This window comes from Protopterus annectens, chromosome 3.part0 (genome assembly GCF_019279795.1).
Source record: "Protopterus annectens isolate FY-2018-M chromosome 3.part0, PAN1.0, whole genome shotgun sequence".
NCBI classification, from domain to species: domain Eukaryota; kingdom Metazoa; phylum Chordata; order Ceratodontiformes; family Protopteridae; genus Protopterus; species Protopterus annectens.
Window position 1 is genome coordinate 1,601,498,142 of NC_056731.1, and position 25,189 is coordinate 1,601,523,330.

General features: G+C 40.1%; 1 protein-coding gene across 1 annotated transcript in view; it reads right to left on the reverse strand.

Moving 5' to 3' along the window:
* The window catches only part of NIPAL2 (NIPA like domain containing 2), a 1,611,812-nt gene that overhangs the window by 803,608 nt on the left and 783,015 nt on the right, over positions 1-25,189 (reverse strand). The window contains exon 4 of the mRNA XM_044065637.1: positions 23,597-23,656. Within this exon, the coding sequence (XP_043921572.1) occupies positions 23,597-23,656 (60 nt within the window). The remainder of the gene's footprint in view (positions 1-23,596; positions 23,657-25,189) is intronic.

The window sequence follows — 25,189 nt, forward strand, 5'->3', positions numbered from 1 at the left end:
TGTCCATAGGCAGCACAATAGATACCTCTGCTTTGCTCTGTCTATTCCTCCTTAGGCAGCATAATAAATACCCAGCCTCGCAGCTTGTCCCATTCCCATACCCGTTAACAGCTAAGGAACCCTTGTCCATTCCCTCGCGCCTTGGCTGGAGCAGCCATAAATGTACCACGTTGAGCCCTTCAGCTCAATTCCGACAGGCTGGCAGGCCATTTCACAGAGCTGATGTCATCGCGCATGTGATGACATCAGCTCAAAAAGCCGGACAAAAAATTAAAATAAACACACTGGTAAATTTAAAAATTAAGCGGTGCCACTCTGGAATTGTGGCACCCCATAATTTGGACCGCAAAACTCAGTAAAAACTGAGTAATTTAGTACGGTTGGGAGGTATGCCTGGGATAGCTCCACTGAGCAAAAGCTGGACATAAAACCAATCAACCTGCCAAACATGAACTAAAAATTGCTACACTAAATGTAGGTTCACTGACAGGATGAAGCTTGGAAGTGGATGGCCTGATGGCATGGATGGAGGGCAACCTATGTATCCAAGAGACAAGATAGAAAGGCAAGGCAGTGCAGCAAAGACACTTGGCTTTGGATCCAGACTCTGCTACTCAGGAGGGGAGCAGGCTAGAAATGGTGTAGGAATTGTGGTGAGAGAGAGGCTTCAGAAGGCAGTGAGGGATATCAGAATTAATGACAGACTGATGGCAATCAGAATTAATGACAGACTGATGGCAATCAGACTCCACCCTAATGATAGGGCAGTATTCATAATCTCAGCCTATGCCCCACAGCAGGGTTGTGATAGTGAGGAAAAGAGTGCATTCAGACAGCAGTTGCAGGACCTACTAGATAAAGCAGGACAACATGAATCAGTGTTGATATGGTGACTTAAATGCACATATTAGGACAGACAGAACAGGATATAAGGACTGCCTGGGTCCACATATGGGTGGGGCAAAAGGAATAAAGAAGAAGAGGCCACTCAAGAAATCTGTCTGGCAAATGGCTTGATAGTGGCCAACAGATGGTTCAGCAAGAGACTGCGTCACAGAATCACATGCAAGAGTTGCCAACGTGCAACTCAAATTGACTTCCTCCTAGTAAAGAAAGGGCACTGGGACAGCATTAGTGATTGCAAAGTCATCCCCAGTGAAACAGTCAGCCCACAGCATAAACTGATGGTTGCCGCAATCAGCTGCAAGCAATGGTCATAGAAGGATCTATGGTCAACACAGACTAGGCTGAAGACTTAAAAGTTGACCAGAGAGAAAGCACAACAGTTCAAGGAATTACTCAGGACTCTAGCACTCCAAGAAGAGAAGGATATTGGTGGAGTTGTGGAAGAATGGTAGCACCTCAAAACAGCATGTGTGAGAACTACAGATCAGATATGTGGCCGAGCCAGGAATGGAAATAAGGTACATAGGAAAAGCTGGTGGTGGAATGTAGAAGCCCAGGAAGTCATCAAAAGAAATGAGTGCAGGATAAAGGGGGAAATAGAAAAGCTGGACTAAGAAAGGAGTTGCAATAGTAAAAACAGGGCATCTGAGGCACTCTACCATTTTATAGAAATGACTCAGAAGGTAGCACAAAGAAACAGTATCAGATTACTAGACAAACACAGAAAGATAAAGAAGATAGACAGCCTTCACAAGGGATGCCAACAACAACCTGCTCACCAGAAATGTTTTTTTTTCAACTAAATCCGGCTGCAGAAACCAAAAAACAAAAGTAAAATAAAAGGAAATCTGTGCTGCCACACACAAGCTGTGAATAATGTTTCTGTCAACAAAATGAAAGTAATGCAAGTATGCAGCCCAACTGCTACTATTTCTAATTTAATCCTGACATGTAAAAAAAAAGCTACTTTAGAGTCAGGTAACAGGGGGGGGGGGGTGTTTGTGAGTGAAATGAATTTACTGGCCTTGCTGTTTACTGTCATAATTGCGGCATTGCCAGATTAGTGTGTATTTGAGTAAAGTCAGCTGTCATGCCAGCTGCGAACACTTGAAGATGATTAATTTAAGTTTTGGCTGACTGTTTTCCATCCTATAATGCTCCATGTTGACATTGCTTACAGGCAGCAGTTGAAAAGGATGTACATACATTTTTGAATGCAATTGACAGTGTCGGATCAGATATCGATGACACACAGAACAGTACCTACAGATTGAGAATATCCCGGCAAGACAAAGATGGAGACAATCAAGATCCAAACCATTGCATGACAGACTGACATCACACACTTCCTTTGCAGCAACTGACAAAGTGGCAAGCAACGTCACGATTTGAGCTGGGCATCTTAGGCTTCTCAGTTGCTACTGCCTGAAAACTTTTCAACATACACAGAAACGTTTCCAGAAAATCTCTTCACAGCAACAATAGAAAACTAACCATTCCTGTTGAGGGGACAACTTAGAATAAAACTTGGAGTGGTGTACTGCTGTGAAGACTTTGCAACAAGAGGCAGTACAGTCAAAAAGTTAAAATTCTTGGTGAACAACTCATTAACCAATATGTTTTCACAAATTTACAATGCGTTCTTGATTATAGCCAACACACCAATGTCAACTGCTGAGGTAGAAAGGTGTTTCTCAACAACGAAAAGAATTAAAACATCTATAGTAGTAGTACAATGGGGCAGGAAAGAATGAATGCATTGGCTATGATTTCCATAGGAAGGGAGTTAACGTTGAGTATAACAAACTTCAAAGAGTTATTGATTTGTTTGCACAAAATAAAGAGAAACGATTGACTTTATCTACAAGTAAGAAACCTGAGAAATATCCACAGGAACACAACAGAGGCACTAATTTGGCACTATATTACAAGTATTTATCTGGAAACAGGGTCATGTGCATACTGAGTTTGCTTGGGAAGCTTGAAATGATCCCTTTTTGTGTATCCAAAAAAAAAAGGAAAACAAAAAAAAAAACAAATCTAGTATGACCAGATGTATTCCAGGCCACTGCTTCTCTTCAGGTGCAGAAATAGAGTACAGGGTATTGTCTGTAGCACACTGCTTACATAAGTCTTCAAAACAACCTATACATGCTTTAGCAATGTGCTCTTTAGAATACAGCGAATACTGTGTTTTCTTGGGAAGCTTGAAACAGTCCCTTTTGTCTGTCCAGAAAAAGGAAAGAATCAAATCCAGTATGATAAGATCGGTTAGACCCCATATTTTCTTTGGGTGCAGAAACGAGTATGAAGTAACATTTGCAGCATACTGCATAGGTAAGGCTTCAAACTAACCTGTATACACATGTAGCAATGTGCTCTGAATTCCAGCTGTGGTAACTATAATAGCAAATTGTATAGACTTTGAGATCATCTTACTGTCTCTCAGAATCACTAGCACATTAGGATTGGAGTGACCTTGGAATTGTCAATAATAAATTAAGAAAATATAGTGAGATTTCCAAATCTCATTACTTTTCATTTGGCAAATTACTTTATATAGTACGGTCGTGCCTTCGTTGAAGGTTGGGCGTCGAGCTGGCACCTCAGCATTTCGTAAAAATCTACTGCCAATCATTAGCGGACCGGAGTTCCGCTGTGGCGACCCCTTACCGGGAAAGCTGAAAGACAAACAACAATTTCATACAGTACAGTGTGTATGTTTACTACATCATGTGTAGTCGTAACAGTTTTATGCAGTGAAGACCAATCACTTTTTCACCGATTAGAGGTGTTACAGCAGAACCTAAGCACCTAATTAACTCTAAAATGCGCTTTAGTCTAGTATTGGTTGGTGGACTATTCAGCATGTGCAATAGTGACTGAGCACTTACTTTAAGTAATTGATAAACATGGTCAGGGTTGATCCCACTGTAACATAGCTTCACCCCTTTCTAGTTGGCCACACTAATTTAGCTGTCTCCTGCAGCACCCCCTTGATTTGAAGTCACCAGCTGCCACTGCTTTAAACATCTCTGAATGCATTTGATTTATTTTTGCCTCTAAATTACTAGAAGCCATCTCTTGTACCACAGCTGAATCCTGAACGGCTTTTGCTAAACAGTGGCAAGACTCTCTTCTATTTGGTCTTCTTTTATTTATTCAGATTTGTTCTTTACTGAAATCCAGACATTATAGTGGCTAGACAGAAACAATTTTACCCCAATTGTTAGCTTCTATTGCTTGTTTTACATCTCTGTTTTTCAAACTGGGGGAGCTCTAATTGACCTGCTCTTCAGAGTGCTGCCATCTTGGAATGCCCAGAAGATGCATCTTTTTTTTTCTTTGTTACTTTAAATCTTTTACCTATTTTTTTTTCATCTTTTGTCCACATCTTATCCTCTCTTCCTTCCTGAACTCTAAAACATCATACCCATTTCCTTTTTGACCCATACCTTCATACCCATTTCCTTTTCCTTCATACCCATTTCCTTTTTGACCCATACCTTCATACCCATTGCCTTTTTGACCCATACCTTCATACCCATTTCCTTTTTGACCCATACCTTCATACCCATTTCCTTTCTGACCCATACCTTCATACCCATTTCCTTTTTGACCCATACCTTCATACCCATTTCCTTTTTGGACCCACACTTTCTTCCCAACGTATTCATGTATTTATTTTTCCTGTATGTCACCATCCTTTCTCCTACACAACTTCTCTTCTTTATTTCTGAACTATCGTCTTCCTTTTCATCATGCTCCTGTAGATATATATTTCCAGTATACTCTTCCACTCATCACTCATTTCAGTCTCTTCGTTTTCTCTTTTTGTTGTACATCTTCTACACTACAATCAAACCACAAATATCCTAATTCGTGGCAGCTTTACATTCCAGTTTACACCCATTAATCCCATCTCCCTTTTCTCTAAATTGCTCATATTTTCTCTTAATTCATTCATTAATTAAATGTAAAATTCTCCCAGAAAAGCAACACGTTTTAGGTTGACTCCGATTTCAAGACCCCTCTGAAACTATTCACATATACCACACTTGGTACATATTCAGTCTTATATTTAGTCATTTTAAATATCACTTCACATTTCCATGGCCTCTGTCCCTATAGTTCAACCATTGTTTACCCTTTGCACCATAAATACTTCAGCATAAAAAAGTTCTTGATTGAGTTCTTCTTCTATCAGATCAGTGCTGAATTGTATGACAATGTTTTTCTTTGTCAGAAAAATATGTATTAATGTGTGTATGCTTAATGCTAATTAGAAGCTAAATAAGTTAACACGTTTTTCATTCTATTTTATATGCACTGTTTTATATATAAATTGAGTTTCATATGAGACTGAAAAGATGCTTTTTTGAAACTGCAGTGTGCTTTCTGAAACTTGCAAGATGCCCTCTGACCTAGTAATTGCTAGCACAGTAATATTCATGTTTATGCCTTTTGGAAATGTACTTGAGTAGCAGGTGGTTATCTGCTAGGTCAGGAGAAAATGAATGAACAATGCTATATCCTGTAAATGTAATGATCTTAAACAATCAGCTCTGTTCGAAGTATGAGAACACGTGCAGCTGCAGAAGTTTAGAGATAGTGTAGACAAAGGATTGTTAGAGAAATGAACTGCTTGCTTTGTGCTTGAATTAGCCATAGTACCTTGAATGGTAACATTGCATGTATCTAACCGGTGGCAGCCAAGGCCACGTAAGTTTCTCACAAAAATTGATAAATCAGCAGAATTTTATGAAAGCAATTATTAGTAAATGATGATGACAAAACTTGTGATTCACTACGTCATCTTGGTAGGCAATGTCTTATTAGAAAGTGTATAAAAATGTAAGCATTTCCTGTTTCTAGTTAGACAAACTCTGTATTAGCACGTTTTTGTCTTCTTGCTGCAAGATTAAAGTGCCTTAACCTGAACCTACCGTGTTTTGATCATTTTTAAAGTATATTTTTCCTTTGACAGTTTGGTCCTTCGGACCGGAAAGTACCTCTCACTCTAGGCCTAGGTCAGAATTGGGCCCGGTGGCATGTACCCATACGGAGAAGCGGCCACATCGGCTCTTCTGTTTTGAAAGACCTCTGACTGAATTATCGTTCGAAAGAGGCCAGCCACTGTTTCTGATCTGGGATTGGAGGACGAGTCAACGTTCTGGTGGATCAACTCACAGAGGGTCAGGTAAGGAGGAATTTACCTTTTTTCTGTTTTAGATCAGGGACTTGTTACAGTATTGTTTTGTCAGAGAGATTTGCATGTGCAGATCAGGGACAAAAAGATTGCTGTCTTGTCATAGATCAGGGAAACAGAATAGGTAGACAGTTATTCTAGATAAACTGTGAAAAGGTGTAAAATCATGGTACCACGTGATAAAAAGGGTTATGTAACAATTTTTAGCTTAGTTAAGGCAACATGGGAAATCAGCACATGAAAAGTTCCCGAGACCCACCCCTAACCGAAGACACAAAATACATGCAATTACAGCATGCCGATAATGTTAAGTATTATACAAAATGGGTTGATAAATACAAATTTGATGGTAATTTAGATAAATCTTCACTTATTAAACTTGTTAGACAACTTAAAACAGACACGAAAGGTCAGCTAAAAAAGCAACGGCAATTAGGAGTCCCTCAGGCACTCAGGTGGCTTGAGGAAGCAAATCGCAGGGAACAAAAGATTAAAAATTCAAAAGCAATGTTCTTAGATAAAGAAGACAATAACTTGGTAATAGCGACAGCCCCTCCTCCGCCCCCTCCGCATCCTTTACCGGAATATGAAGCGAGTGGACAAGCTGACCCACCTCCGCTATACCCAGCTGTTCCTGCAAAATCAAAACCGTTTGTCAGGGATCCTATCGGGATCAGGTCTCGAGCACGTAACTTGAGAGGGGATATTGAATTATGTGAAATGAATAGAAATTCACAAGCTATGAGTGAGGAAGAGATATGTCCACTCCTAGAAGTACCAAATCCACAGGCAGGACAGGATCCGACTCTTCTAGTATATAGGCCGTGGACACCGGAAGACATCCGGAAAGCCACAGAGGGAATTCCCCATCCAAAAGTTAATTTTAGAAAATTCTTAGAAGACTTACAGGGCATGAGGTTAAGTTACCATTTGAATGGAGAAGAAGTAGAAAAAGTAGTTAGACAAATTGTAGGTCCAGATTGGCACATGATCAGTGGCAACTGGAATCCCTGTGACGCAGAGCTTAGACCACTCCCACATAGTAATGCAGAAATGGTCAACAGAGTGAAAGGTCTGACGGACCGAATCTCTGAGAAATGGAAGCCTAGGGCTGATTGGACCTGCATTAATCAATGCATACAACAAGAAGGTGAAACTGTTGATAGATATTATGCCAGATTATTAGAATGTTTTAATAACCATTGTGAGATGCAGGTACCTGAATATCAAACACATGATTCCCCATATGAGCAACAGCTAAAGAATGCATTCTTAAAAGGCAGTATTGCTCCCATTAGCAGCTTTATTACAAAGCACATGGTAGATCATCGTACAAGTAGATTACAGTCATTACTTGAATATGCAAGACATGCCGAAAGGCATTTTAATAGCAAAAAGAAAACTCAAGTATTTGCAGTAGAAGACGGGTCAGAAGTCTTTGTAGTACAAACTGGGAAGAAGGGTAAGAAAAATACCCAGGGAAACAAACAATCTGATAAACGATCAGAAGACTTTGAAGAGAGAAAGAAAAGGGGTGAAGGTTTCAAATGTGGGAAAAAGGGACATTTGGCAAGGGATTGCAGGCTAAATAAGAAGGTAACCATGGAAGATAAGGAGGGTGAGGAATGACTATATGCAAGAATCACTGGATGAAAATGAACAGGAAAAGACAAATACAAATGTGGTAGCAAGAGTAGAGGATGTGACGGAAGGGATAGAGGATGTACATGAATTCATAGATGATGAAGAAAATGAAATTTTAGACTTAGCATTATTGAGCTTAGAGCTCTACTTAGCAGACACAAAATCAGAAGTTACGCTTCTGGTAGAGGGGAGGGAAGTCAAATTTCTGTGCGACTCAGGGGCTTCACGGACCCTGATACATCCTTCGAAACTACCAGAAAATTCAGAATCACTAGACTACATATTAGTGAAAGCAGCTAATGGACAGCTGTATTGGGAGCCACTCTCCCACAACATAGCAATAACTGACCCTGTTTCAGGAATGACCCAGAAAAGCAAAATTGTTGTTAATGCAAAATTCCCAGTGACTCTCTTGGGCAGAGACTTAATGCAGATATTTGGCATAGCCGTAGTTCCAACTATGCAGGGTATGGAAGCACAGCGACAAATGGATACTTTTGTAGTGCGACCGGAGGGTGAAACATTTTATTGGTACAGCCAGGACTTAGTTACGACTGGTCCAGGGGCAGTAACCGAAGAACTGATGAACGCAGCCATCAGTAAATTGACACAGACAAACAGCATTTGTTGCATTGTACTCTATATTACTGTAACAGACCAGGACCTGATAAAGAATATGAGCAAGAATTGTTTAAAAACCATGTTAATAGGTTAGTATGAGTTAGCAATTATCTCATTATTGTATAATCTCTTGGTTTGAGCGCCAAAATATTTTATATATAAGCACATTGGTTTTTATAGTTTTAATACACCTGTGTTCCTGGTTCCAATAAAGAAGATTTTATATTTACTGAGTTCATTCGTGTGGTGACTCCTGTGGATTCTGTACTACTAGGTTAGTATTACGAAATTTGTACTGGGACACAGAAGGAAACAGTGTAGTAAGCTGTTCATTGCTCCAGGAATTCTTAGCACTTTATAAATCTAATCGATTACCACATGTGAGCTTAACTAAAGATAGAAATTCAAAGTGGGCAGACCTAAGAGATAAAGTCACAAGGTGGGAAAAACAGACAGAGTTAGAACTCTCTGAACAAGGGGTACAAAAGCATAAATTGAATTGGATAACACAGACACACCCAGCTGTGCACTCACAGGCAGGTGAGGATAGCTGAGTAGCACTCTTACTAGAGGAAGAGGAAAAAGCCTTACGAGACATACCAGAGACTCTCTGGTCAACAGGGAAATCAGATGTAGGACTTATTCGTACAGCAGGACCAGTTACTATTACGCCAAAATCAGCATTTAGACCTCAAAAGAGACAGTATCCCTTAAGGAAGGATGCAGAAATAGGAATCAAACCTATAATAGCAGCTTTATTTAAAGAATGAGTCTTAATAGAATCTCCTGATTCACTGTGCAATACACCCTTACTTCCTGTTAGGAAAGTAAATGGGGAATGGCGTATGGTCCAAGATTTACAAGCTGTAAATGATGCAGTTATACCCAGGGCACCAACGGTGCCAGATCCACACACTTTATTGAATGATTTGAAACCTCAGCAGAAGTATTTTTCTGTGGTAGATATTAGCAATGCATTTTTCTCAATACCGATATAACCTTTTAGCCAACATTGGTTTGCATTTACATTTCAGGGGAAATGGTATACATATACGAGACTACCACAGGGATATTGTGAAAGTCCAACAATATTCGCACAAGAAATGGCAAGTAACCTGGTGGGATTTATCCCACCGAAAGGTAGTCAGATTTTACTTTATGTAGATGACATTCTGCTGGCAGCCCCCACCCAGCAAGAATGCAGAGAGGATACCGTAGCATTATTACAATTTTTAGCTACTCAAGGACACAAGGTAAACAAAAACAAACTGCAACTTTGGAAAAAACAGGTTAAATACCTGGGATATGTAATATCCAAAGAAGGCAGAATATTGGATGAAGACAGAAAAACAGCAATATTACAAGCACCTAGACCAGCTACCAAGAAGGAAATGATGTCCTTCCTGGGAACTACTAACTTTTGTTGGAATTGGATACCAAACTATGCTTTGGAGTCTGCTCCGCTGACTAATTTGATATTCAAAAAGCCCATGGCAGCACAGGATTTATTACAGTGGACACTAGAAGCAGAATCAGCTTTCTGCCAACTGAAACAACTGATAGCTTCTTCCTTAGTCTTAGGATTACCAAACTATCATAAGCGATTTTTCCAAACTGTAGACTGTAAGCAAGGTTATATGACATCAGTGTTAACACAACAGCATGGGGACAAACAATGCCCCATAGCTTACTATTCATCACAGCTTGACCCAGTGGCGTGATCCTTGCCCCACTGTGTACAAGCAGTAGTCGCAGCTCCAATGGCAGCGCAGGCTTCAGCCTCAGTAGTTTTGTTCCACCCTCTCACATTGAGTGTGCCTCATGCAGTCGCGATTATTTTACTGCAAGAAAAAGTAGCATATCTTTCTCCTGCTAGACATCTTTCCTGTATGACTATACTGTTGAGCCAACCTCATATGACAATTGAACGATGCACAACTTTGAATCCATCAACCTTGCTCCCAACCCCTGCAGATGGCAAATCACACTGCTGCCTGCAGGAGATTGAGCAAAAGACACTACCTAGAAAAGACCTTACAGATGTTCCCTTGGATGATGCCGAGGTGACATACTATGTGGACGGCTTGTGCAGAAGGGGTCCTACAGGACAGAATCTAGTGGGGTATGCAGTAGTTTCTGATACCGAGATTTTAGAAGCAAAGTCTTTACCACACAACTTATCTGCACAAGCAGCAGAATTGATTGCCTTGACAAGGGCATGTACCTTAGCAAAAGGTAAGAAAGTAAACATTTTTACTGACAGTCAGTATGCTTTTTCTACTGTACATGTTGTTTTTGCGCAGCAGTGGAAAAATAGAGGAATGATAACATCTACTGGTAAACCAATTAACCATGCGCAATTTATTTTAGATCTGTTAGACTCTATTCAGTTACCTCAGAAAGTAGCTATTTGCAAATGCGTAGCTCATACCAAGCAACAGGATAGAATTTCAAAAGGTAATGTGAAGGCTGACACAGCTGCAAAACAAGCAGCTTCAGAAGTTTTTCTTTTGAGTGAGGAATTACAACCATCTGAGATTTTAGATTTAGAAATGTTAAAAACAATGCAAACACTTACTACAAATGTAGAAAAACAAAAGTGGATAAAACGAGGAGCAATCCTTGAGAAGGGACTGTACATCTCCAAAGAAAACAAACCGATTTTACCATCTAACTTGTTTAGATATGCAGCTTTGTTGAGCCATGGGCAGTGCCATGTCTCAACAGGGGGGATGGTACAGTTAGTGAATCAAGTGTTTACGACGTATGGATTTACAAACTACACAAAAAATTTTTGTGCAGCATGCCATGTTTGTAACAAGCATCATGCACAAGGGGCATTGAAACCTAAGCAAGGGAGTTTCCCTATACCACCGTATCTGTTTCAGATGCAGCTACTGTTGCAAAAGTCCTTGTTAAAGAAATTATTCCTAGATTTGGCATACCGGAAAAGATTTATAGTGACAATGGCACACACTTTGTAAATCAAACTATACAACAACTTAGTCGCTATTTTGGGATATCGTTGAAAAACCATTGTGCATACCACCCCCAATCTGCAGGATTAGTAGAGAGGCATAATGGGGTGTCGAAAAATAAACTTAGAAAATTGATTAATGAGACACAAAAGAACTGGGTGCACTGTTTACCTCTGGCACTGTTGAGCATGAGAACTGTTCCAAATGCAAAAGGGTTGACTCCTTTTGAAGTTCTGTTTGGGAGGGCATATTATACATCTCAATGGAAACCTCTCATGTCTGCAGAGCAGGAGGCTGACAGTTAACTTGCAGGGTATATGAGGCGATTTTTGAATAAAACTTTTGCAGTTAAATTCTGTTTCAGATAAAGAGCAAACAAAACCACCTGAGGCAGTAGTAGCCCCAGGCACCTGGGTCTGGGTGAAGATAGCGAAGAGAAAAAACTGGAGTTCTCCGAAGTGGGAAGGGCCGTACCAGGTACTACTGTCGACACCCACTGCAGTCAAGATCATGGAGCGAGCATCCTGGATTCATTTGACACACTGTAAACTGGTTAAGAACTTTGAACTGGACAAAAACCTTGTTACTGTTGTACAACGAGAACAAAATGACCAGGTATAGAGCAAATAGAGACACTGAACAACCTCAGAAAACTTGCATGATTATTCTGGTAGCCATACTGATAACATTGTTCTTTTTGTTGTGGCCTTTCCTTTTTCCTGCCACAAAAGTTGAACTGATTAATCGTGATGAACCGAACATAGACTGGCACACAAAATTTAACACTTATCAGGCAATTACGCGTGTGTATGCTGAGACTTTTAATTTTTCAAACTGCTGGATCTGCACAGCCATACCAACAGCATACGGGGGGTTATTAATGACTGCTATCCCCCTAGGGGTCAATGAGACCTGGGAAAATCTGGTTTATGACACAGTATCTATTAAAGCATATGATAAGGTAGCACTGTATTTGCCTGTGACACAAAAGGGAATTGTATGTTTTTATAAGAATGACACAATTCAAGTGGGCTGGAGCAAGTGTAATGTGACTGTACATTATAAATGTTATACTAAAGCAAACAAAATGGGTGGAACTTGTAGTTCAAATTATGACTCATTTCTTGAGTCCATGCATAAGACTATTGACCAAGTGTAATGTAATCTTGTACTTTTTAAACAGTTATCTGTAATAGATAGGAAAATGTTTCATGCAGGGCAGTCATTTTGTAACAAAGTAACTACTAAGGTAGAGGATTGTTATTTTGTGTGTTGTAAAAAAGCATATAAATGGTTACCTGAGAATTGGTCCGGCAGTTGTTTTTGGGGTACCTGGTCCCGGCCATACGACACACTGCAGTCTTGCCTCAGGGAAATATTCGAAATACCCGAGATGTGGCCAAGAAAGCTGTTAAAAAGCCTGAAAATCCAGTGGGACAGATTGAGGCAGGCTGGAAAGACCATCATACTGTGGGTACCAAACTGACGCACATGGACTTGAGTGATGCTGTCATATCGTGGGCAGGCATATCATCGGCATATGGCGCAGTTAAATCGATTTGGGAGCTTCGAAAACTGTCTAAACTTCTCGAAGTAATGAGTAATGCAACTTTCTCTGCTCTTGAACTGATAACTGATGAACTGAATGCTATGAGAACTGTAGTGCTCCAGAACCGAATGGCTCTTGACTTCACCCTAGAGGCGAGAGGTGGTACGTGCACTTTAATCAAAGAAGAGTGCTGTGCGTATATACCAGATCATCAGCACGAAATAAATGACCACCTTGAGGTGATACAGCAAGTGTCGGCCATGACCAAGCCAGGCCCAAACCCTCTGACAGACTTTTTCCAGAATTTGTTTGGGGGGGTGGGGTTCCATCCTAAAGAACATCTTGATTGCCATTTGTGTGGGTTTGCTCCTGACAGGAGCTTGTATTTGTTGTGGTATCCCCTGCATGAAAAAATTAGTCAAAGAATTTAGAGATATATCAGTTTCTGACACTATGTTTCAAAGTACTGAATTTGAAGAACTGTTAGAATGTGAAACACTTTCATAAAGTTTTAAACTGAATGACTTTCTTAACTGCAAATCCTGAATGGAAGAGGTTAGGAAAAGAAGCAAACTGCTTATTCGTTTTGAAAATAGAATTAAAAAGTATTAACAGGGGGGAAATGTCAGAAAAATATGTATTAATGTGTACATGCTTAATGCTAATTAGAAGCTAAATAAGTTAACATGTTTTTCATTCTATTTTATATGCACTGTTTTATATATAAATTGAGTTTCATATGAGACTGAAAAGATGCTTTTTTGAAACTGCAGTGTGCTTTCTGAAACTTGCAAGATGCCCTCTGACCTAGTAATTGCTAGCACAGTAATATTCATGTTTATGCCTTTTGGAAATGTACTTGAGTAGCAGGTGGTTATCTGCTAGGTCAGGAGAAAATGAATGAACAATGCTATATCCTGTAAATGTAATGATCTTAAACAATCTGCTCTGTTCGAAGTATGAGAACATGTGCAGCTGCAGAAGTTTAGAGATAGTGTAGACAAAGGATTGTTGGAGAAATGAACTGCTTGCTTTGTGCTTGAATTAGCCATAGTACCTTGAATGGTAACATTGCATGTATCTAACCGGTGGTAGCCAAGGTCACGTTGTTTTCCTTAGGAAGTTTCTCACAAAAATTGATAAATCAGCAGAATTTTATGACAAAAATTATTAGTAAATGATGATGACAAAACTTGTGATTCACTACGTCAGCTTGGTAGGCAATGTCTTATTAGAAAGTATATAAAAATGTAAGCATTTCCTGTTTCTAGTTAGACAAACTCTGTATTAGCACGTTTTTGTCTCCTTGCTGCAAGATTAAAGTGCCTTAACTTGAACCTACCGTGTTTTGATCATTTTTAAAGTATATTTTTCCTTTGACATTCTTATTTTTGAATTTTGTCCTGAAAACACATTCGTTCCATGAGTAAGGATCCCCTTTAGCCTCGCATAATCTCAGAAATTATTCCAGTAAACCAAACTTCTCAAAAGTTAAATCCTAGAATCATTCCTTTCAGAAATGAACTTTGCATCTTGCACTTTATGTCCCAGTGGAATGACCACATAGTCCACCTGCTCAAAAAAAAAATACATCTATTAGCTTACGTTGCTTAGTCTTAATTCTTACCATAGGTTGCTTTTTTTGTTTCACAATCTTCATATCTTTCTTATTTGCACCTACGGCCCTATAATACAAGATCTTCTTGACTTACTCTCTCTTATAGGCACATAACTATTTCTGTTCATATTAGCATCCATAGTCTCAGACAAAACATTTAACCATATCCTCATTAACCTGCTTGTCTTTCATATTTTCTGAGTCACACTCTGACAGTTCTGCTCCTATATCCATAACAGCAACCATTTCATTTTGTGCAGATTTTAATGGTAAGTGTTTATCTACCACATATCCCCATGAAAGGGAGGTCTCATCAATTTTTTTTTCTTTTTACAGTATTGCAAGCAGAAGAGGATCCTGTGAAACTTTAAGCTGTTTCTCCATTATCAGTACTTCGTTAACAGCACCTTGCTCTCCACACCAACTGCTTCAACATAGCCTCTGGCATCTTGGATTCCCCATGAATGTCCCAAGCAGAAGCATTAAACAGTGCCCCCACTTGGAAAGAGAAGGAGAATTTCTCCAGTTCCCCCGTCAAATTTATCGTTGTCAGTAATACTACTACTTCAGGTCTCCCCTAAAAAGAGGCTGCTGGTGTAGTGGGACTAATCCAGTCAAAGCAGCCTAAATTAATAAAGAGAAAAAAATAGAAATGCTCCCCCACGGATATTAGTGCTGACACAGAGGTTGGGTGACAAAGTAAAAATAGAAGGTTGCTATTGTCTGCAAACTAGTTCTTTTTACTTTATGTTTCTGTAACCCTCGAGTACATTTATTATACTTAAGAGTCAGTGGTTGCAGGGGCAATGTCCGATTATAAGGTGGCACATTGTACTTGCAAAATAATGCTTTATTTGTGTTTTGCACGTTAATACTGTGTATTTGAAACATTACAGTTCTTTGAGTCATGATAAAATGAGATACACTGTTTCATTTTATTTTATTTCTATTTACTGGGCACGTAGGTGGACTGGTTGCCAGACCCTATTCAGCTACGCTCCAGTCTCAGAGTCTGAGAGCAATTTAATAGTAGTACTGTACACTTAGTAGACAGCAAGAAAATTACATGACATAATTCAAGGTGCAGACTTAACAGCATGTACCTAGTACTATTTACAGAAGGGAAGCATTTACAGTTAACATTTACAAACTGAATCAAATCCATATTTTACTTCAGACAAGGTAATAAAAGAAATCTTTGACAGGCAGATATATGCAACTGAGTAATTCACTTCTACATAGGAAAAAAAAAACAAAGTATTTTGTGAATGTTTCATACTAGACAGTGTATATTTCTGAACTGTATAACCTTCACCACAGTATTAATATTATTAGACAGTAATACGCAGTCCGGTTTGATTCTCAGCTACAGCGTCTTCTGCGCGGTGTCATGCGTGAATGGGAGTACCTTCGTTGAAGGTTGTGCGTCAGGCCTGGCAAGCCGGTACGTAAAAATCAACTGCCAGTTATTAGCGGACTGGAGTTCTGCTGTGGCGACCCCTAACCGGGAAAAGCCGAAAGACACAAACACAAACAAACTGGAAAAAATGCATTTAAATTATTTGCTATTGTAGTTGTCATTTGTCTGTTAAATGTTTGCTTGTACTCATTCTTATTTGTAGAAGAGTAGACATAATATGACCTGCGTCAGTCATTGTCCTTGTAAAACATTTACACTTGGCTTCAGTAAAAATTATTTTAGTTTCGCATGAAATTCCTCAAGAGTTTTTTTTCCTTATTTCTGTTGGCAGCTGGTTCCAGCAGGTTGTCCCAGATCTTGAGGAGGCCTTTTCTTGAATCACTAGACTGAAAGCAGCTCTATTAATATGATTACAATGACAGTGTTTCCTCTGGGTGGGCATCCAGGTGATCTACATGGTAGCTTAGATAAGTGTGTGGACACTGTTGTAGACTAATTATTTTAACTAACTTGTACCTATGGGGCTACTTTCCTACTGAATGGTACAGCACCTTCAGTGCTATGCACTTTGTTTCTTCCCTACATATGATGCCTACAGCACATCCAAGCACTCCTTACAAAAACTAAAGTAATTATAATAACTAAATATACGAAAGCAGGGTCCCTAAACACACTGTTTTCTATGTGCTCAGCAATCTTGTCCTGTAGGAAAACATGCTATTTAATGTCTTTAAACAGTAATGTTACTTTGTGCCTACTTATCTGGTTGCCCTGCCAAATCTGTTCGTCAGGTGATCAGTCATGGCACTACAGAACATTAGCTGTTTTATCCGGCCACAATCCCATCAGTTCTCTATACATAAAAAGGCAGTATTTTTGATTATCTGGCTTTATATTTTATCTAGCACACCCATCACAATGGTTACTGCCGAGTTTTGTTTTGCTATCAGAAAACACTATAATATGCACTGTTGCAATGTAGACATACCAGTGTTGCGACTCTGCAAAGCTGTGTTTGTTGCAGTGTTCACTTTGCCTCTACACTCGATGATGTGCAGTTATGTAGTCATCATGGGCCCTTTTTCAAATAATTTGCTTGAGTTCACGTAGTGGCCTTTATTCATATGATGGTATCTGGATTCAGGGTAAGACTTAAGGGTCCTTAGTGTTCACATTGAAGCATTTGGGAATATTTCACAGGACAAGCAAACACACAGGGTAGGAAAGGCTTATGGACCCAAACAGGATGGTTAGCAAGTGAGGTACTCTGATTTATTTTTCATGTACATATGACAGAGTACCATATTAATATTTTTTTTCATAAAATACACCTGAAGGAGTTTATGTGAGGTACCAGTGTATCATAATGCTGGAAAATTCTGCACTGATAGTTGATGAATTATGACCATTTTGTATATATTTATGCTTTGTTTAACAACAAAATATGCACAAATATAATAAAGACAATTATAAGCAGGTGGACGATCACAACCTGCTTACTATGTGTTCAAGAATGGATGCCAAGAAATTCACTTTATGATTCTTTGTGGTACAGGCAGCTTTATCTGCTTCATGCATTACTAGTTACCGAAGAAAAGTGCTAAGTGTTTTGCTGGCTTTCAAAGCCGTAAAGCACTTAAGCACCATCAGAAAGACTGTGTAAAATGTCTTTTATGGTTACAGTCACCTTGCCATGCCTCTCAACTGTCCAAATTTTCACAGAATGTCCAGATTTTTGCCTCGCATATTTGGTCTGTTCCTCAAAAAATCTGTGGTTTTCTGTCATATCACTGAGGAATGAAGTCAGTTTTAAGAATCTTAACTCCATATTTCTAAAAATGTTTTTCCTCCTCCTGTTTTGCCTCCATCTGACATCAGTACAGTGAAATCTACTGTTACAATCTCTCAAAGGTTCATAGGTGTTTACTAGGTTAGCAACCACTATGGCCTTTTTAAGTCTAGTCACGCATCCCAAATTTCTGACAAGTTCTGGTACCCTTGATAAGGGTAGGCAGGGGTTTGGGAAGTGAAACATTTACAAGCAGGGGCCTAAGAGATGAACAATTTACAGGCTGGCTGTGCCAATTGGAGACATAGGTGCCAAACCAGGGATGAATTTCCTATTCCCCATCCAAGTTGCACCTGAAATGGGTTAGGGAGGAAATCTGTGAGGAGGTAGTCTTTGGCATACTTACCTGTCTCTCCAGCAGGTTCATAGGTGTGAACTAGGCCAATGGCTCTGGAGCCTTTACAAGCCTAGCCCATAGAAGTGCACTGGCATCATGCTGCCCAATGTTAGTTAGGTCCTATTTATATCACAGGCAAGGTTTAAGCCTTTAGAATGGGTAACTTTGGTGCTGTTTGTTTTGCGGATATGCAGGTCATCGATCAGAGTGGGGTCTGGCAATGTTTTGTATGCCAAGTATAGATCTCCCCTCAACAGCCTGCAAGAAACGGAATATAGGGATAAGGCCTTCAGGCGGTCTGCAAAGAACATGCTACTTGCACCCTGTATTACTCTGTGGACACTCCAATTGTTGGATATGCCTGGTTAGGTACATGCCAAGGAGGCATTATATTCAACGATAGGTCTGATGAATGCCAGATACAGTGGAACAATTACTTCCTTGGAGCTAGATGCCATACCTTTGTTTATAAGTTGCACAACAAAGAATATCCTCACTGTGAAGGCACATGATGGTCAAAGGCTAGATTACTGAATGTGTGTGCCCCCAAGTCTCTGACTACTGAGTCCACTATTAGGGGTGTGTTGTCAATATGTTAGTCACCAAGGGTGGATGAATTCCCAAAGGATATTACTATGCGCTTCTTGGTATTTACTTTCAGTCCATGGCTCTGACGGCAATTACATGTCTATGTCAGTCCATACTAGAGAATATTTGTGTTGGTGGGGGATTCAATGACAGTTCCTAATTTGCAATCATCTGCAAATTTAGTCAGCCAGAGGCCACTGACATTGGTCTTGACTTCAGAGAAGAAAATGCCAAAAAGTTGCGGTCCCAGGACCGATCTTTGAGGGACTCCACATGTGACTGGTCTCTTTGTAGAGGTGGACTCTGCAATTCTAACTTCCTGGGTCCTGTCTGTGAGCCAGCTGGCTATTCACCAGGTGATGTATAGGTTTGCACCTAACCTCTTGAGTTTGTCAACAATGCCCAACTGGGGTATTGTGTCAAAGGCTTTCGCCAGGTCAAGGTAGGCAGTGTGAACCATTCTGCCCTCATCCACTGTTTTAGTGACCTTCTCAAAGAAGTCCACCAGGTTGAGTAGCCATAACTTGCCCTAGATGAAACCAAATATTGGGTCCAATGTCTGGTGGCTTCCTGTGTCATTGATCATTTCCATGATAACTCTTTCCATGGATTTGCATATGAAACTAGTGAGATGTCTAGATCTGTATTTTCCAGGGTCTGTAGATGGATCCACCTTTCTGCAGAGAGATGACTGTTGCTGTTCTCCATCCATGAGGCATGAAGCTTATTTGGAGGTAACAGTTAAATAGTAATTCCAGAGGCCTTGATAGGTCATGTTTCAGCTATTTAGAAGGCACCCTGGGATATTAAGAACCTGTTCTCTAGTCATAGCAGGGGGAGTTATATTTGATGACATTTTCTGAAGGAAGGTTGAGGAGTGAGAGAGGTAAAGTTGGAGCTGAATTTGTTGGCCAGCAGGTTTTCTACACCTTCTGTCTCAGTATAGGTGGCTCCATTAACAACGAGCTGTGCACACAACTGTGAAATGCCTTTGAGGTTGCAGACACAGCTAAAGAAAGCCTTGTGGTTGTCCTTGGTCTGGTAGGTCAAATTTACCTCATATTTAGCTTTGGTAGACTTTATTTGTCCTCTGAATTGTTTGTTTGTTTGTCTAGTTTGATGAGAGTGCTTTTATATTGCTGGGTGCTACAACTCCTAAATTTTGTCATGATTTTCTTGTTTCTGTTATATAGCCTACTGATGCTTTGATTTCACCAGGGTGGCTTATATTTTGACTTAGTTCTGTACTTCTTTCTAGTGGGCACAGTTGCTGCTATGCAGTTATCTGTATAGGGTTTCTGTGAACAGTTCTGTGCAGGAAACAGTGTTCTCATGGTTTATGGAGGCTTGAAATTTTGCCAAGTTAGCACTTAATAGTAGGAAGTTAATCTTAGAGTAGCTGCTGAATATTCCTGGGTTAGCTGGGGTTCCAGGTTTTATTTTTTACTTCAGAGTAGACCATTTTGTGTTCTGACCTTACCAGAAAACACAATACACTAGGGGGGAGTGCAGCACTCCACCATATTAGTGAGGGCCAAATCTAGTATGGTTGTAACCCTGGTTGGTGTACTGGCAATCTTGTCCAGGAAGTTTTTGTTTACAAAATCCAGGAATTTTTGTGCCTGTGCATTTGGTATTGTATAAGATTCCCAGTTAATTGTGGGGTAATTGACGTCATCCATGAATATGGTATTGGGTTGGATGCGGAGTGTTTCCAATATATTCAAATACATGGTATGGGTTTCCCGGACCATAGAGGTGGATTTACAGCTTGCAAGGAAATGGTATGGGATTTTGCCTATGGTGATTTGAATATGGAGACGGTCAAGTTCACTGTCCTGCTTGACCAGCTTTGTGGTATATTTCTGATGTAAATTGATACACTTCCACCTTTAGTCCCTGTCTGTGTAGTACCTGGTCTAAACATGTAGAAGGCATTATAACCTTACACTTCCAGCGTGATTTCTGTGGCTTTAAACCATGTCTCAGTGACAGCACAAACTTCGGCATTCTCTAGGGTGAGGAGTCCTTCTAAGGACTGGAGTTTTTTGTTTAGACTCCTAAGCATTGTGCACTAAGACCTTTAGATTTTCTTGGTTTTGATTTACTATGTCAGAGGTACTTTCAGTTTGGCATTGCCTAAAAAGACATAATGGGGATGGACAATGTTTTAGCTAATATTCGAAAAGCATAGAGGGGAGAGGTGCACCACATTCCTGACAAAGCAGCGTGATCTGTTGACCATCACTTTCCATGCTGACAAATACTGCATCCCCCTCAGAATGATAACAGAAACTAAGCCAATTATTATAGTCAAACATCTTTTGTTTGTATTGTGACATCATCCTTGGAGATGGTAAAATACCGCTCAATGCTAGTCTCATACCAGCCTGGGACACAGATTCCAAGAGCTCCATGATGTCACTTGTTATATAGACTATGGAGGTACATCTCAGGTCATTTATATCCACATGGACTATGACTGAGTCACACTGGTAACTTTTGGTCTAATGAGTGCATACGTAATTTGGTGCATTCTGGCCCTTGATAAGCAACTGATCATGACTTTCTCCTTATTCAGGCTGGTGAGAGGGACAGTGTGTGTCTCACAATGGAGTCTCTAATGACCAGAATGTTGGACTGTGTGGTGGCTTGCTTTATGGGCTTAGATGTAGAGTCTCACTGAGATGTGGCTGTATGTGCCGATGTGGGCATTATGTGCTGCTGAGGGTACCTATTATGTGTATTTCATCTAGGTGGTCTTAGGGGTTTAGGAAGGTTATAGTCAAGTGCCTCAGCATATGTACCTTTCTGTATCTGCTTTGAATTGTATGTGATGGGTGCAGTGTGTGTACTACTGACAACCCGACTGACATTAGGAGTGCTTTCATGTGACATCTTTGCCTCCAGTGACTGTGTAAAAGCATCTCTCCCATACTGTATCAGTTTGTTTGAAAATTAACTGGTTATCAGTAAACATGAGGGTGTTTCTACACTGCCTCAGGATGCCCATATCCACCAAGCTGGAAAGTTCATATCTGTGGCAACAGACCCTTTTTTACTGACTAGATGGTTGCACTGAGAATATAAAGTAATGTCAGGAGTATCCAGTTTGCAGCCCTGGGAGACGTGCTTGTCACTGCAAACTAGTCGTCTGGTGTGCAACTAGGTAATGGTGAAATTTCAAGGATGCTTTTACAGGAAAAATGTCAACTCACATCTGCATCTATAGAAGGCACTGACAAACTCTTCAGGGGAAACTAATAAGTAGACCCGGATGATTTATGAAGTATTTAGGCAGATATTCTGAAGTTAGGTTAGATGGTTTACTATCATTTTGCTGACTCACTCTGTCAAGTCACCGTATCATTGAATCACGTCCGTGAAAAACCGTAATGCCGATTTCCAGTATATCCAAAATACTTACCAAATTCGAAATTCCGTATCTCTCTGGACCTAGGAACAAGTGCTAACATGGGTCAAGAAGGGGGCAAGATTTTACCAGTTGGAAACATTGGTGTTCAGGATTTTCAACGTTCGGACTTCGTGCAAGTTGTAGTCAACCGAGTGCAAGTTAGTAAAATGACAGTAAACCAGGTTAGACAGCAGCAAATTACACAGTACTTACTGAAAAGAAAGAATTAGCTAGTCAAGAATGATAAAAAAAGGGGTTTGAGTGAATGGCTACTACCTGGCTGGGGTCTACTGGTCCAAAGACTGTTGCTAAAGATGTTTTTCAGGTATTGTAGAATTTGTTAAAATACCTGCATTAATAGTTGAAGAATATACTAGTCCAGACTTTTTCTACTGCTTGATCTACTCCAGCTGAATCCGGATCAGACAAGCTCAGATTCATTCACTCTCGAGTTTTGTATGAGTTATATTACAAAAAGCTGGCTGAGCCAATATTTAAGGTACAAGGAAGATGAGCAAAAGCTGCTTCTTACATTCTGTCTGAGGATACTGTACAAGGTTTCAGTTTTCCTGCTGGAACTTATTTCCTCTGATGCCAATGCCTTGATGCCTATGGTTTTGTTGCTAGCTTCAATTGTAGTTCAGCAAGGGTCTTCCACTACTGACTTTAGTGCTTCTGACATCACTGTAAGTATCCTTCACCTTGGCACTGACCTTTCCAATGCTGAATATTCAGACATTAGCTGTAATGACACTAGCAGTATTAGTCCAGGCTCCTATAATCTCAAGTCTAGTCATTTTGGCATCATCATGGGGGTTTATTATGCCCTCCCCATGCAAAGTGTGTGCCTCCCACATACAAATAAGGAATGGCATCACTGGCTTGGTAAGCCCACCTCACCTCCCCTGGTCTATGCTGCATCACTGAGGCCATTCTGTCTCCACTTTCTAGTTTGCATCAGAACCAGCACTTCCTCCCTCTCCCAAGATGGGCAAGCCAGCATTACCATTCGGTTCCTGACCTCCTGTTCCCAGCTACTCTAGCACCTCAGCTGCTATCATAACTCTGGTCTTCTGGATCATAATAAGGGCTTCACCCTTTTGACCTGTGAACCCAGGCTTGCAGCAGCAATTTAAAATTTACAATAAAAATGAAAAACAAACTCATAACTAATAGAACATAAAACTATACTGGAGTACAAAAACTATGGAAAAGGGCAGTTGTTTGGGAAATCTGATCTGTACGCATTTCTTGTGCCTAATTTTAATATTGGCAGTCCCTGCTCACCATTATAGAAGATGCTTCTATGAGCTAGTATTCTGAAATCCAAAATTCTACTTGCATGACATACTAATGAAAACATACTGACAAAAGTTCTATGCAAAGTCATTAAACCATGTGCTCTATATATCATATAAGTCTACATTTTTTGTGTAAACTTTAAAAAGAGTATACCACTTACCTAGCACATCTGATGGCCGCATTACCTCCTTAAGGAAAACCACAGAAATCACTGCACTGGCTGAAATACAGAACACACGTGTCATTTCAAAACAGGGATATAAAACCAAACATTTAAGATGCTTATAGTATGACTTTGTACAGTTCTACAAAATTAGAACATTCCATCAAAAATAAATCTAAAATATCACAAATGTACATATGCAATGCATATTACAATACGTGGCTCTAAATTCTTCAATTAGTTTCTACTAGTGGTGTGCAATCAAAGCACAAGTTAAAAAAATAGTGTCAAATATTCTTTTCTGTGTCGTTTTCTTGCTTATTGGACTATATACATCACTGTAAAAGTATGAGCCCAGTTTCCTGGGAATAAAAAGTTTGAAACTCTCTAGTTTCTCATTGCATGGCTGATCATATCTTATCCAATACAATAATTGCTCCAAGGCAGGAAGACTTTGAAGTTGAATTCTGTTGGAGAGATGCAGGGGCGGCCCATGCTATTGGACTGCCGCACTGCAGCACCCTCAGCTGTAAAATAAAGAAAATAAAAGAAAAAGAAGAAAATAAAAGAAAAAGAAAAGATAAAAAAAATTTTAAAAAATCGCAGACTTTCGCGCATGCGCACTAGTCCGGACTGCTGCTGAGACAGTCGGGAGCATGGAGCATGCGCAGACTGTCTCAGCAGCAGTCCGGACTGGGAAACATGTCAGAACAGAGCTCCCAGAAGTCTATGCAAGCAGGCTGGAGATCTCGCAGGGATGTAATGGTAAGGAGTCTCGTCGGGGATCGCGGACAGGGGAAGGGATCTACATCGCACTATGGGTGTGTGGAAGGGATCTATATCGCACTATGGAAGGTAAGAGGAACAAAGTGTGTGTGAGTGTGAGTGTGTGTGTATGAAAATGCCCCAGTTGTTAGGTGGCTAGAACAAACTCATGGTGGTGTGGTAGGGAATACCTCAGGCTTGAACCCTGTACCTTGTATGCAAGTGTTAAGGACCTGAATTCCCTACCCACCACCATTTGTCAAAAAATTGCAGATTTTTGCCTCATATTTGATCTGATCTGTTCCTCATAATATCTGTGGTTTCTAAATGTTGCAATGCTTGATATTTGATGGTGCAGTGGTAGCATTGTTACCTCACAGCTGCAGGTTCTCAGGTTTGATTCTTGGATGGAGTGCCTTCTGTGTGGGGTCTGCATCTTCTCCCTGTGTTTGTGTGGGTTTGCTTTTGTGTCCTCCCATGTTACAAAGACATGTCTGCATTATTTCTTCCTGGGCCTCTGCTGAAAATATTTTTTTTGTTCCAAGTCAGACTGTCCTGATTAACAAATGTTAAATAAAATTGACAGGCATTTGAATTTCAGACTTCAGGTTTCTGAATGTTTAATTCCTTACATATTTGATGGTGCAGTGGTAGCATTGTTGCCTCAAAGCTATAGGTTTTCTGGTTTGATTCTTGGCTGGGGTGCCTTCTGTGTGGAGTCTGCATCTCATCCCTGTGCTTGTGTGGATTTGCTCTGGTGCTCTGCCATTTTACAAAGGCATTTGTCTGCAATATTTCTCCCTGGGCCTCTGCTGAAAATTGTTT